A 12904-nucleotide genomic window follows, 5' to 3' on the forward strand; every position below is an offset into this window, starting at 1 on the left:
GAACACGGCACAAAAACAAACGTATTGTTTTAAAAACATTTCGTTGCGGGCACTTTTACTTTTCTCTTGTTTTCAATTTTTTTTTGCCACATGAACCAATATCTCGGCAGCAACGTAATTTCTTCCTGTGGGATTTAAAAAAGCCTCATATTGCTAAATATTCGTGGGTCGTCATTCTGGAAGCTTTCCAGTTCATTCTCGTTGATTTACGCTTCTAGCCTGGTTTAGAACATTCAGATACTTTGTAAGATATTAACAATAAATAAGTGTGGACTATTCCATTTTAATAGGAAGACGTCACAAGAAATCCATCTCGTTTCATGGAATAAACGATGTTCGTTTTTGCTAAAGCGAAACATCAAAATTGTAGAGTGACAAGTGTTAGCTGTCAAATGTCAAATTTACCAATCTAGAACTAGGATGTCAGAAAACATTTGTGATAACTCTGTAAGGTACTGTTGTGATTGCTCCACTGCGTATTATAGAATAAAAAAAATGGTAAAATCCGCCGTTGGCGGTTGAGCGACGGGGGTTGGAGAGATGAGCGGCGGCGGCGACCCTGCGGTGTGGCCTGGGTGCCGAATTCCGCCCTCGGATAAAAACCCGGCGAGCAAAAGCCGAGCGATTAGCATCTGAAAGTATCGACTCGCCCCCGCCCCCGTACAAAATCAGTGTTTACCGTGAGGGATGGACCCTTAGTCCTGGTCCGCAGGGACAGCATGTGGTTCCGGTTCGCTTCCGTTTCTTGCGCACACACCAGTCCTGTCCCATGCCGAAGGGTTCTTTCGAGTCACTCGACACGTATTATAATAGCACAAGGGCGGTGACCCGTTTCACAAAGCGTCCACCGGGGCGCACTTAACAGCCTCGCGCGTGTTGCAACCGGGTGCATCTGGCGCCCGCGAAGAAGAAACAAAACAAACCGGACAGGAGAGAGCGAAGGGGTGCGAACGGAGGGAGACGAGGGTGTACTAATGGTCCGTCTCGATTTTCGTGATCATTTCCTGCTGGGGCTCTTTATTAGCGGCGATAATGATTCGAGGGAGCCCGGTGGGGGCTCCGGTAAAATATCGAACGCGCGCGGTGACGTCACGACATCAGGACTTCAGCAGGATCGTGACGTGCCGTCCGAATCGAATTTCCTGCTGGTGTGTTTATTGCGAGCACGACAGATGTCGGACACAGGTGCGGATGGAAGTGTACGACCCTCGCCCCACTCCACAAATAAACTGATTTGAATTTTAAGCGGGAAATGTATGCGGCGGATAATGTGGCGGCGGCCTTGCTTGGTAATTACCCGGTGGCTATTTTTGCACTGGAACACCGTTTTATTGGTGATTTATGCGGCCGCATTTAGCCGGGAATAATTAAAATTAATAAATTAACATGCGAACGTCGACGATAAACAACCAAAACGGGGAGCAACTGAGGGGGCGGTTTCTCGGGGACACCAATCCGAAAGAAACAAAAATTCCTAGTGCATCCGCGCCACGTGACCGGACAACCCCCACGTCGCAACGCCACCCCTTCCGGCACACATTTTGTTTACGAAAAGCACACGGAACACGTTCGACGATATTGCGCTAGTTGGCAAGTCGAAAGCGCGGCCACAACTAGAGACACCATCGGGGGTAACCCGAACTGCGGCGGCCATCTTGCAATGCAACCAGCATCCGGGGGGTGTGTACCACATCGCTAATCCGAACCATCCCTCGCAAAAAACCGCCGAACTTACAGCCGCGACTCCCGACAACAACATCCGCAACGACGCCCCCGGATCGTCGTCGACGGGGGTGCGGAAAAAATTCTCATAATCCAACCACCGGAAATGATGTTTCCGCGATCGGAACTGGGATCTAGTTGCGTGATAGTGTTATCAAGCGGTATTGATTTGAATTTGTCTCCGAAAGGGCGGCGGGTCGATAGGCGACAGCGCCATCTCCAAGCCGGGAGACACGTTTCACCGCGCCGGAAAGGTTTGCGCCGCGGGTGAATCTCAGCCCTCGATCTACAGATGGCGCCGCCGTCGCACAACCCGGGAAGTCGAAAGAAGATTCGTCATGGAGGACGAAATTAGTGCGGAATGAGCGTCGAGAGCTGATTCACGCTGTCACAAACGCGAAAGAACAGCTGCGTGGCTTGAGACACGTAAGCTTGATAGACAGGGGCGGATTGACTCGGAAAAGGTCTCCTCACATGTCGGACATCTTAACAAAACCCAAATCAGACGCGGAACAGAAGACTAGAAGAGACAACGATCAGAAACAGAAAGGATCAAGCTTGTGTGGTATTGGATCGGATTATTTCTGCGATCGAGATTTATTTTGGGATTGGACGACGCTACGCCTCTGTGTGCAGTCGAAAAAATGGTGGCGGCGTCGAAAGACGAATTGACTCTTTAGGAACCATTCCAAAATATCTCGCGACCGCGTCATCCACTATTTATTCGCCTTTTGCGCTTTTCAATTAGGCGGCAAAGTTGCGGCCGCATCCCGGCCGATTTAATTAAAGTCTCCTTCTAATTGGATACCCTCATAATGGAAAAATTCCAGCTAGAGAATAATACTTCACCGGTGCTGCCGCCCTCGTCCCACTTACCTAGAAAAGAAAGAAAAGAAGAATTAGAAACCGGCGATCGAAACAGTCGAGTCGCAACAAACAAAAAAGCGAAACCAGCATTTGCAAGAAGAGGGTCGTCGGTCGGTTCGATTTTCGTGGGTGCGTCGCCGTCAGAATCGATAAAAATTTAATTGTGCCGTACTCGAGAAAATTGCCGCGATGGAACTCGTGAAAAATTTAAAAGAGAAAAACGCGCGCCAGTAAAAACGCCGATACAAATGGTGCGAGTCAATTACCTCCGCGTAAATAAATGGCGAGCGCTAATCGATCGTTAAATTCGAATTAAATCGGTTTTAATGTGGGAAAAAGGCGACTATCGATTTTGTTATTAAAGAAAATTATTGTTCGCTCGTTAATAGCCGATTTTATTGACGGCTCATTACAAAGGTTGCCGTTTCACGGACAATCGATCTGACAGGTGAATTACAACGCGACGCAAATCAGGTCGGTGATTTGCGTGAAGATGATAAATGCCACGACGAGGAGGACTCAGAAATAATAATCCGCCGCTGAAGTGCACAAAACTGATTTGGATTACGCTTAGTCCTTACAATAAACTCTTCGACGCGCCAACGGGTTCGACGATATCGCTCTAACAAGATGACACTCGGTCTTACACGACAACGGTCGAAACGCTGCGTCGCCGAATCTCAGAAGCGAACGATAATGTATGGCGAGAGTCAACTAATTAAAAACGATACAATGTTTTCATTGTTATTATCATTTTTATTATTACATATTTTGAAAGATTAAAGATAAGAATATATTTTTAGTGTAATTATAATAATTATATCTTACAGGTAAATATAAAATGCGCCGTAATAATTGGACTCAACTGGATTTGTTTTCCAGAAATCATATAATTAAAAACGAATTCAACATTTATGGATAAACAACGAAATAATCAATGTTTTGCGGGAAACAACAAAATTTTCCAACATATTTTCCGAAGGGGAGGTATGTTTCAACAGTGATGAAACTAGTCATTTGATTTTTTTAAATAATTGTTTCAATTCAATTGTTTTCTGTGGGTTCTAGATCGGGGCTGCAATACGGCCAGTCCAGTCATCTTTCAACCCAATTCGGGGGATTTTTATTGTTTTTATCAAACAAGGACTAAACCGTCGGATTACTTTCAAAACCCCCCAAGTCACTTTTGATTTTTTTTTTATAAAACGAGAAACACGTTTTAAGATAAACTATTTCTTGGGAGACGATGGACGACTTGGCCTTGAGAGATTCTACCGTGCGATCGAAAATTAAAAAAATCGAGATGGCCATGATTAATACACTTCAGTTGGCAGCACGTAAAAATGTTATTCAAATGTCACTACAATGGTAAAAAAGGCAGTAGACGACCGACAAAAAGATCAGCTGAAAATATTGAACAGGGTGAACAAGGAATTATTGCAGAGATTAACCCAAGAAACTAACTTATCATTTGATGCAGTTCAGCTTATCCTTAAAAAAGATTTGCACTTTTTTCTCTTTCGTGTGTCTGTTGTGCATGAAATTACCCCTTGGCAATAAAAGCCCCCACAATCGATAACAACCTCTCTGGATAATATTGATTGATCGATGATCGTTGGATCTGGGATCGATTTAAAAACAAGCGGCGTGCGCGTGCTCCGTGCTCACCGTTCACGTTAAATAAAGGCGCGGGAGTTTTAAATCTCATTGTTTCATTGCACTAGCTGAGGAAATTCTTTTACAACCGACAGGTCACACAAAATTCTTTATGAAAATCAAGATTTCAACATTCTCAAAATCACTAACCTTACTTTTAAGACTGACATCACATATAGTAAATTCAAAAAACTCCTGGACTGTCAAAATTAAATTTTAAATAAAATGCTTGTTTTGACTGTACTTGGATATTACAAATTTTCGCCAGAGTGTACCGACATCAAAATCTAGTTACAAAATATATTTAGGTTATGTTTTCATTTTTAATCATTGAACTAAAAATGTTTTGAATCATTCATTGCTTCGAACACTTGAAGTGAAATGCAGCAACTAAATGAATTAGAGCAATTTAATAAAGTTTATAAAAAACACGCGACAAACTGAAAACAGGTAACAAATTAAACAACAACCAAAATCATCCAAAATAAACTAATCTGTTTCATTTATTCAGAAGAAAATTATTTAACACTTGATTAACACTTATCTCTCCAAAATTTTGATTTGTGAATCACAAGAACCAACACCAATTCTTAGTTAACGATACTGGAGCCGCTTTGGCACAAATTTGTACTTTCTTTCCGTTATTATCACTTTTTTGTTTGTTCCTCATAATAATTTCTTATGGCCCTCTTCTCTCGCGCCAATAGAACCACCCTAGTTCGTTTTGAACGTTCCATTTTAACCATTTTACAAAATACACTTAAATAAGTTTGCAATTTATTTGACAATGTCAATTTAAACAAATGAATAGTTTGAAAAATTAAAAAATCATAGATAACAACTGGGCAATATGAAAATAACTAGTGATTTAACCAACCTAACAACTGCAATTTTGATTTTGACAGTCCAGATGTTTATTGAATGGACTTTAGTTGAAATCTTAACGAATTGCCAACTGAAATTTTTGGTCAGCGCCTACTCTAATTTTTTTTTTTCGATCTCGCGGTACAAGCTCACAGACGTTGCCCTAAATGAGACAACAAAACGTTCACGAGGAAAAAAAAACAAATCATTTTTAAAATCTTTCAGAATTTTTGCAAAAAAAAAAAGTAGTGTGTGTAAGAATTCTTATGTAATAACTAATTATTCAACTGGCAACAAATCTTTCCGCCGCCCAAAAGTTGTGTTGTGTGTTTTATTTTGTGGTTTTGGAATCAGCTTGCAAGAGCAATTATTTTTTCAATTGATCCGTCTTGATGTAAATTGTCGCCAAGTGAAACCTTCGAAGTCCGCAAACAGTTCTTTCACAAATTGCTTCATAGCGAAACCTTTGAATTTATTGTTGCGCATTTGAAAGCGAAACCTTCATTTTCTCAATTCTTTTGAAATTCCGCGTGATTTAGCCCACCCTCGACGGACCAATCAAAAATGCAACACGCAGACACCTCTTCACCCCGCATCAAAATAAACGCGTTGTTCTTGCGTTGATTTAGGATGATTGCTTTGTTCCCGATCGATACTGTTTCACCTGGATTAAAAACATTACAATACCCTCGCGCTCAAACTACATCGCCGAAATTTGATTAATTCGGTGATGATAAAACATTCTTCGTCTTTTCCATTAAACCTTAGACAATAACCCGGTGTATTCATAACATCTTTTGTTCCTCTTGATATTCATCGTCTAGGGGTTAGTGCCGATCTATAAAATAATTTAAAATTCAATTCTAGCCGTCTGAAACCTGACCGTTTTGAAAATACGAGTATGCATAAAAATAAATTGGTTAACCAATGCAATGTGTTCTTTCGGATCGATGAAAAAGCCATTTGGAATGACACAAAGCACAACGATTTTGCATTTTAATTCGGTGAATTTCCAAATATTTGACTTTTCCCCTCGTTAATTTCGTTCGGCTTTAAAGCGGCGCGCCGAGGTCCTTCGTCCTGTCACCGAAAAAAAACCACAAATCCTTGTTGAATTTCAAGCAACACGGGACCAGTCCTAATAGCTTATGTCTCTGACGTAATCAAGATTACTCGCGCTTTTAAAAACATAACAAATGTTTGCTGTCGACCCTCGCGGGGAAGCTTTCCCTCAAAAATCCGCACCAAACAAAGAAAACGAAACAAAAACTCATCCGTCCCATCTCGCGGCGGGCTTAAAGTTAAAAGCCCCGAGCCGGGTCCATCTGGGGGCGCACTCCACCCCCGTCTACCTCCAGATCGATAAATTCTCTCCGGATTATCCCAAATAACGCGTTATTGGGGAAATCGAATTTTTCCGCGATCGGGGGTGGGGACTCCAAGGTCGGGGACAAACGAGCACCCTAACCTAGTGACCTATGCAAAACGGCAACGATTCGTCACGAGTTGTTTGCACGTTATCTACAAGATAATGTAGTCAGTCTTTGAGCTGTAATTTGTGGGAGAACGGGGACGTGCACGGAACGGTTGGGCAAGGAGTGTATCGATGCAAGAATCCATCAGGGTCTAGCTTTAGGTATTTTTAGCGTAAAGGAATCATATAATTAAAAAGGAATTCAAGATTTATGGATTCACGAAAAAATCAATATGGCGGGAGACGCCATGTTTTCCAAAGAGAGGAAGACGTCTTTTCTAGTCTTCGTATTGGTATCTTTCAACAGTGATGAAACTAATCACACGGAATCTACGAGTATATATATAAAACTGAATGTCTGTTTGATGAAATTTTGTACACTTGATCTTCAAAACAAGAAGAAAATTACTGTCTACTTTAATTTTACAAAAACCAACCCCTACTACGATTTTCAACCCTGTTAAGAAAAAAAGACAGCTTTTTCGAGTTGGAAATACCCTCACCTTCGCCGCTTCACCCCTATTTTTTCATCCTCTGAGTATATCGTCACCATCGTCATCCTTGAATCCAATTCGTGGAATTTTTTATTATATTTATCAAACAATTAGTAAACCCTCGGCTTAATTTAAAAACCTCCCAAGTCACTTTTGGATATATTTTTATAAAACGAGAAAAACCTTTTAAGTGAAACTTGTTTTTTGGATTTGGGAGATTCTGCAAGATCCCAGACGTTGCCCTGAAGAACTAAAGCATCAAAAAGTTTGTCACGAGTTGTTTGCACGTTACGTAAGAGATAATGCAGTCAGAATTTGTGGGGACGTGCACGGAACGGTTGTGTCGGTGCAAAAATCCATCACGGTCTAAATTAATAACACAATTAAAACTCGCGTTTGTCTCAATTGTTCCGAAGATAAAGGACCGGAATTGAGTTAGCGACGATATTGAAGCTTGCGAAGCTCGTTTAAAAGGCATTAGGGGTGGCACCCGGTACGCCGACAGTCTCGAATGATAAGTGTGTGAAATTTAGACGGTTGACGTGCTGTAATGATCTCGTTAGGACCACCCGAAGACGAAGGTCGATGGCGGAGGGGGCGGTTGGACTTTTTGCCCGAAAAATTCGTCTGGCAGATGAAAGAAGGCCCAACCTGTTGAAATAAAATATTCTAGAAGCTTAACAACTCGTATTACATTCCGTCCGGTAAAAGTTCAAGCGAAATACGTAAGCTCGTGAAAAATTCACGATCGCAGCTTTATTAATTTAAAATGAGCGCCGCCGTCCGGGGCGCCTGAACACTTATGACCCATTAATCAATAAGACAATTCCTTTTGATGGATGGGACGCCTGCGATAAACAGGTACGTGGATTCCGGAATAATACAGTGGCAGTTCATTATCCTGCGGCGCACAAGCTAAATGCATCATAAATTGAGGAAATTAAGCGGGGACATGTGACGTATTTTGTCAAAAAGCTCGGCGAAACTTTAACGAGCTTACTCGCGAACCTGCACAATGGCTGAAGATTTCCGTGACGGCAACTTCGCCGACGGCGCTTAAAATTTTTCGCTATTATTACGTCCGCCGGATTAATCCGGGCCGAAGTTTCCTAATCAATCAGGAAAATCGCGGGAGAACGCACACACGACCAGAACTAATTCGAGTTGTCTGAGCGCCACCGAAATAGAGCTTTATCGCAAGTTTCGGGGGCAGCTCCCGGGGGATGGCCCGTTCGAGCGGGGTAATTCGTCTAGGGCTGACGTAATGGCGTCGAGGCGGACGTGATTGTTTGTGGAATGAAAGAATTTCCGGTTGCCGAACCGGGATTCCGCACGTTACAAAGCTAAAAGCCAATTAGAAGCAGACGACACCAACAAAGTCATCTGTAAGCTGGTGCGAAGGGTGAAGATCTGAAACGTGAGCCACAAGCGAGGCTGGAGAAAATTGACAGTGCAGTTAAAAGGCGATGATAGTTTCAACAGAGCACATCATCGTAAAAGAAAGTGAATCACGATCGAGTTCGACTGTTTCGAGAGACAATGGCGTAGTTTGACACCGACACGTCAAGTGCCGAAAGCTCGGAGAGTGAAACGAATCCAAACAGTTCCGATAAGACGGTCCCTAATCCGTCTGAGGTTGTTACATGACACTTGGCAAATTAAATGTTAGCACAATATCTGAACATGAGCAGCCAAAGCGAGAAGAGCGAAGCGTGGGAGGGTTTACGACACCCGGCGACGTGTCACATCAAACGGACATCATTTTTCTTTTCCTACATAATGTAGGTATGAAACCTCGTCGGGAAATGACGACGCCTGTTGCTGGAGTGAATGGAGAGAAACCTGGCACCTGCTCCCGCTCAGAGTTAATAAAAGAAGGAAATTGCACAGTGCTTTAGCAACCAACACACATGAAGCAAAACAGCGCTCAGATACATGAAAATCGTGTAACCTTAAGAATCTCCGGTAATATCTAGCGTCGCACGTGGAAATAGCCATGTTCCTGTTGGTCATACACTTGTAATTAGCACAGTCGGTGGGCGGGTCCGGTCTAGACCGCGAGATCTCGCGCCCATTGGTCGCGACGAGAGCGGGCTCCAATCGCGACGCTGTCATTGGCCGGGCTCCGATCGGGACGTTCCCGCTGGCCAATCGGGGCGGTGCGAAATCTCGCGGTCTAGCTGAAACAGCGCGGGTGCACGCGATCGCGACTTACTCGAGGCTGTGCTCGGAGAAGACCTCGCTGATGTCCGAGTCGCTCCGCGGCAGGACCAGCCTGGGCAGGACCATCGCCTTCTTCCGGCGCGTCTTGAGCGTGGTCTGCGCCAGGTGCATCAAATCCGGCATCCTGTGCGGCGAGTGCGGGGACAGAATGGTCAACTTGCGGTCCCCGGGGCTCAGGTTGAGGTAGCCGGCCGGCGGCGGCAGACTCAGATGCGACGGCACGCGCACCTTGCCCGACCAGAGGCCTCGTCTCTTCTCGGCGTTGATGGTCTCGTCGGAGCTGAGCATCGAGCCCGACGACGTCAACGCCGAGCCTTCGCCGCTGATCGCGTGCCGCTTGAGTCTCATCTCGCGCTCGAGGTTATCCAGGGACTTGGTCTCGACGCTCTCGGAGAAGACCCTTCGCATGTCCCTCTCGCTGGTGGACAGGAAGCAGCGGCTGGAGGTGCGCAGGCTCTCCATGCTCTTGGCCGTCTCGGTGCGCACCCCCGCGGACAGGAACTGGCCCCTTTTGGGGTCGGGCTCGTAGTCCTCCTGGGAAGAGCTGGAGTGAGGCGACTTCGACAGGAGGGAGTACCGCGGAGAGATCTTCTGCGACAGCGACGACTCCTCGCTTTCGAGCGAGTCTCCGCTGGCCTGTTGGGTCACGATTTGACATTGCGGCTGGCCCTCCGAGACGAACGTCGAGGTGGACGTGCGAGAGATGGAGTTCTGGGTCAGAGTGATCGTCGAGGCGGTCCTCGAGGTGGTCTCGTCTTCCTCTTCTTCCATCGTCGGTACTAAACGCACACTTGGGACGTCATAAATCGCTCATCCTGCTGGAATTTCTCCGGTTTAACGATGCGCAACAGCGGAGTGATTGCTGGTTGTCTTGATCGCGTATTCTCGATTGATCTAATTTTAACGGTTTTTAAAATAAAACAGAGATCCGTAATTAATCACGACTACAACACCCCGGCACCAGGAGACCGTACTCGACGAGCTTTTGGCTAAACGTGGCAAAAATTAATTAGAGCCAAGCTTTTAGAAAGCTTATCTGCAGAAAAGCCTAATCGATTATGTGTATGTAAGCCAGAATTGTTATTTGCCGACAATAAAATGTCGGCAGCAACAAAGAAACATTATGGGAAGCATTTTCAGCCGGTTTATCGTCTCTCTATTTTTTTCCGAGTGTCTTATCACGAGTGGCATCAGTGGGACGTAACACGACTCACTGTAACGTGACAAAAAACAAGTTGACGTCACTACCGACGAATCAGACGTACGCCAAAAATTTCACCGAACAGCTGCACGGTGGCAAGGTTAATCTGTATTTTTATTTTTGAACTTTCGGGTTAAAATAAAACAGAATAAAAATTCGGGTCGAACGATTTGAATTATTTCGCGGCACGTGTTACAACATCTAACAAAACAACCATTCGTTATGTTACAAATTGTTCTGTGTAAATACGGGTGCGCTTTTCCGACGCCAAAACAAATAGACTGTCACAATGTCGCAGTGAAAGACTTGGATTGTGCGGTATTTGCGTCACATTGTACATATTATCGCGGTCGTACCGTTTTCCACACTTGGATACGTCTACTTGTGACTTTTTTGCAGCAAAAACGGCTAAACTTGAGCGAGCGACGAAGTTCAACCAAAAACAACGCTTTATCAACGGGACGTATAACACGGGGATAGAAATAACGTTAAAAATACGTCAGAAATTACCGATTTTTTTACTTTTTGCGGTGCGTGCAGTACTGGTCTGCAAATTTTTTGCAGACGTTTTAGACGTTGATTGTTGGTGTTTGTACAACTTTCGAATTGAGTATCGTTTCAATGGTAAAATCCGAGTCGAGTTGGCTGGTTTTTCTAGGAGTTCTGGGAACACAACTGCAGTGCATTTTTCCCCGCCCCTCGCCTCTTCAGCTGCAATATCCATTAGTCGCATGAAAAAACGACAAGTGCTTGATTGCCGAGCAAATCTCATCTGACGATTCCGCGCACGTATCTCCTCGACGATTTTAGTGCAAAGTACACCGACAATATGGAAGATTACGCGATTTGAATAAAATTTCCGCGAGGAGCGCCGCCGCCCCTATTTATAAATAATATCGTCGCGAAAAAACCGCGACTCAGTAATTACGCACAAAAGACGCATTATTTCCGGCCATTGTGTCGAGAGAAGGGCGCACCTTTCCAAAGAAAAATTGTTAAGAACTCTTCCGGCGGGATCGACGGAAAAGTGGGAAAACTGTTTTTGTGTTTTTTTTCGGAATAATTAGTGAGACGGTTCGGGTTTATTTTTCACCCCCGCAGGAGCCACGGGCGATTTTTGAACAGCAGGTTCATTACCCCGGACGCATTAATAATGCACCCTGCCGTATACGGCGCTCCTGCTGAACGATGCAGGTAATCATTAACTTTGATCAAGCGTCGTCATGGCTACATACCGCGGAAATCTCTTGACCTGCAGCAGGTTCGCTCGTTATTCACGCAGGTTCAACAATACGAAATCGAGTTGTGTCGTTGAGTGGCCCAATCGCATTTCGGGCCCAATTAGCCCCAATACAAGATCGGACTAATCGGGGCGCAGGGGCGGCAGGACGCGCCGGCTTAATTAAAAAATTAAACGCCTCGCAGATTGGACCGATTGCTAATTAATTTAACCGATTCCGCCTGCGTTTTCCTGCAACGAGCCGGTTTACGATCGCGGTTTAGTGCATCCTGAGCTCGTAAGCTCTAACAAGCAATTTAGTTTAATTCCACCAAAAATACATTTTTACACTGCTCACTGAAAATAATGAGCAAAAATGGCAATTGGATCACTAGTGAGGAAAAAATATTGTCTCACTAGTGAGGAAAAAATATTGTCTCACTAGTGAGGAAAAAATATTGTCTCACTAGTGAGGAAAAAATATTGTCTCACTAGTGAGGAAAAAATATTGTCTCACTAGTGAGGAAAAAATATTGGCTCACTAGTGAGGAAAAAATATTATCTCACTAGTGAAGAAAAAATATTGTCTCACTAGTGAGGAAAAAATATTGTCTCACTAGTGAGGAAAAAATATTTTTTCACTAGTGAACAAAGTGAACGTTTTGCGAGTAGCTTCTAACAAGCGATTTGTTTTAATTCCGCCAAAAATGCATTAAAAAATGTATTTTAATTGGGACATTTATTGCGATTTTTACTCTCGCTGGCGACAAATTGGAACGTTCATTATTAAAATTACAGTATATGGCGTTTAATGGCGAAATTAATTAAAAATTAATTAAAACAGATGATAAATGCGCAGCGGTATTTACATCTGCACCCTCGGGCCACTCTCATTTTCAAATTGGGGATCTCCGGCCGACAGTCGAATATCAAACACAAAACGACCCCCGAGTTTTTAGGGGTGGTTCACCCCGTCCAGCTTTAAATCCGTCATTTCCACCGACGCCCGATCGATAAACAATCTGGAAGAAGGGAAGATTCCGACGGAGGGTCTTATCAGGTATTACTGCACCAGAAAGGAAAATAATTTCTCATGCAATCCGATCGAGCTCTCGAGTCCTGCGGGGGATGCAGCGTCCCGGGTAAAATATTCAAACATCCGTCATTTAAATATTTCAAAACAA

At 44.1% G+C, this 12904-nt stretch overlaps 1 protein-coding gene across 14 annotated transcripts in view; it reads right to left on the bottom strand.

Moving 5' to 3' along the window:
• Nucleotides 1–12904, bottom strand: part of dnc (phosphodiesterase dunce) — a 120821-nt gene that overhangs the window by 26728 nt on the left and 81189 nt on the right. For 2 of the 14 annotated variants that reach the window (XM_069040473.1, XM_069040474.1), the window contains exons 2-3: nt 9293–10118; nt 9029–9079 (exon numbers count right to left, since the gene is read on the bottom strand). The exons of 8 other annotated variants lie outside the window; for them this stretch is intronic. In XM_069040473.1, coding sequence (XP_068896574.1) covers nt 9029–9079; nt 9293–10071 — 830 coding nt within the window. In that variant the 5' untranslated portion in view covers nt 10072–10118. Of the gene's footprint in view, nt 1–679; nt 698–9028; nt 9080–9292; nt 10247–12904 lie in introns of those variants that run through there. 4 more of the 14 variants (XM_069040475.1, XM_069040476.1, XM_069040478.1 and 1 more) reach the window with 4 other exon arrangements.

Source organism: Tenebrio molitor, chromosome 3 (assembly GCF_963966145.1).
Source record: "Tenebrio molitor chromosome 3, icTenMoli1.1, whole genome shotgun sequence".
NCBI lineage: Eukaryota > Metazoa > Arthropoda > Insecta > Coleoptera > Tenebrionidae > Tenebrio > Tenebrio molitor.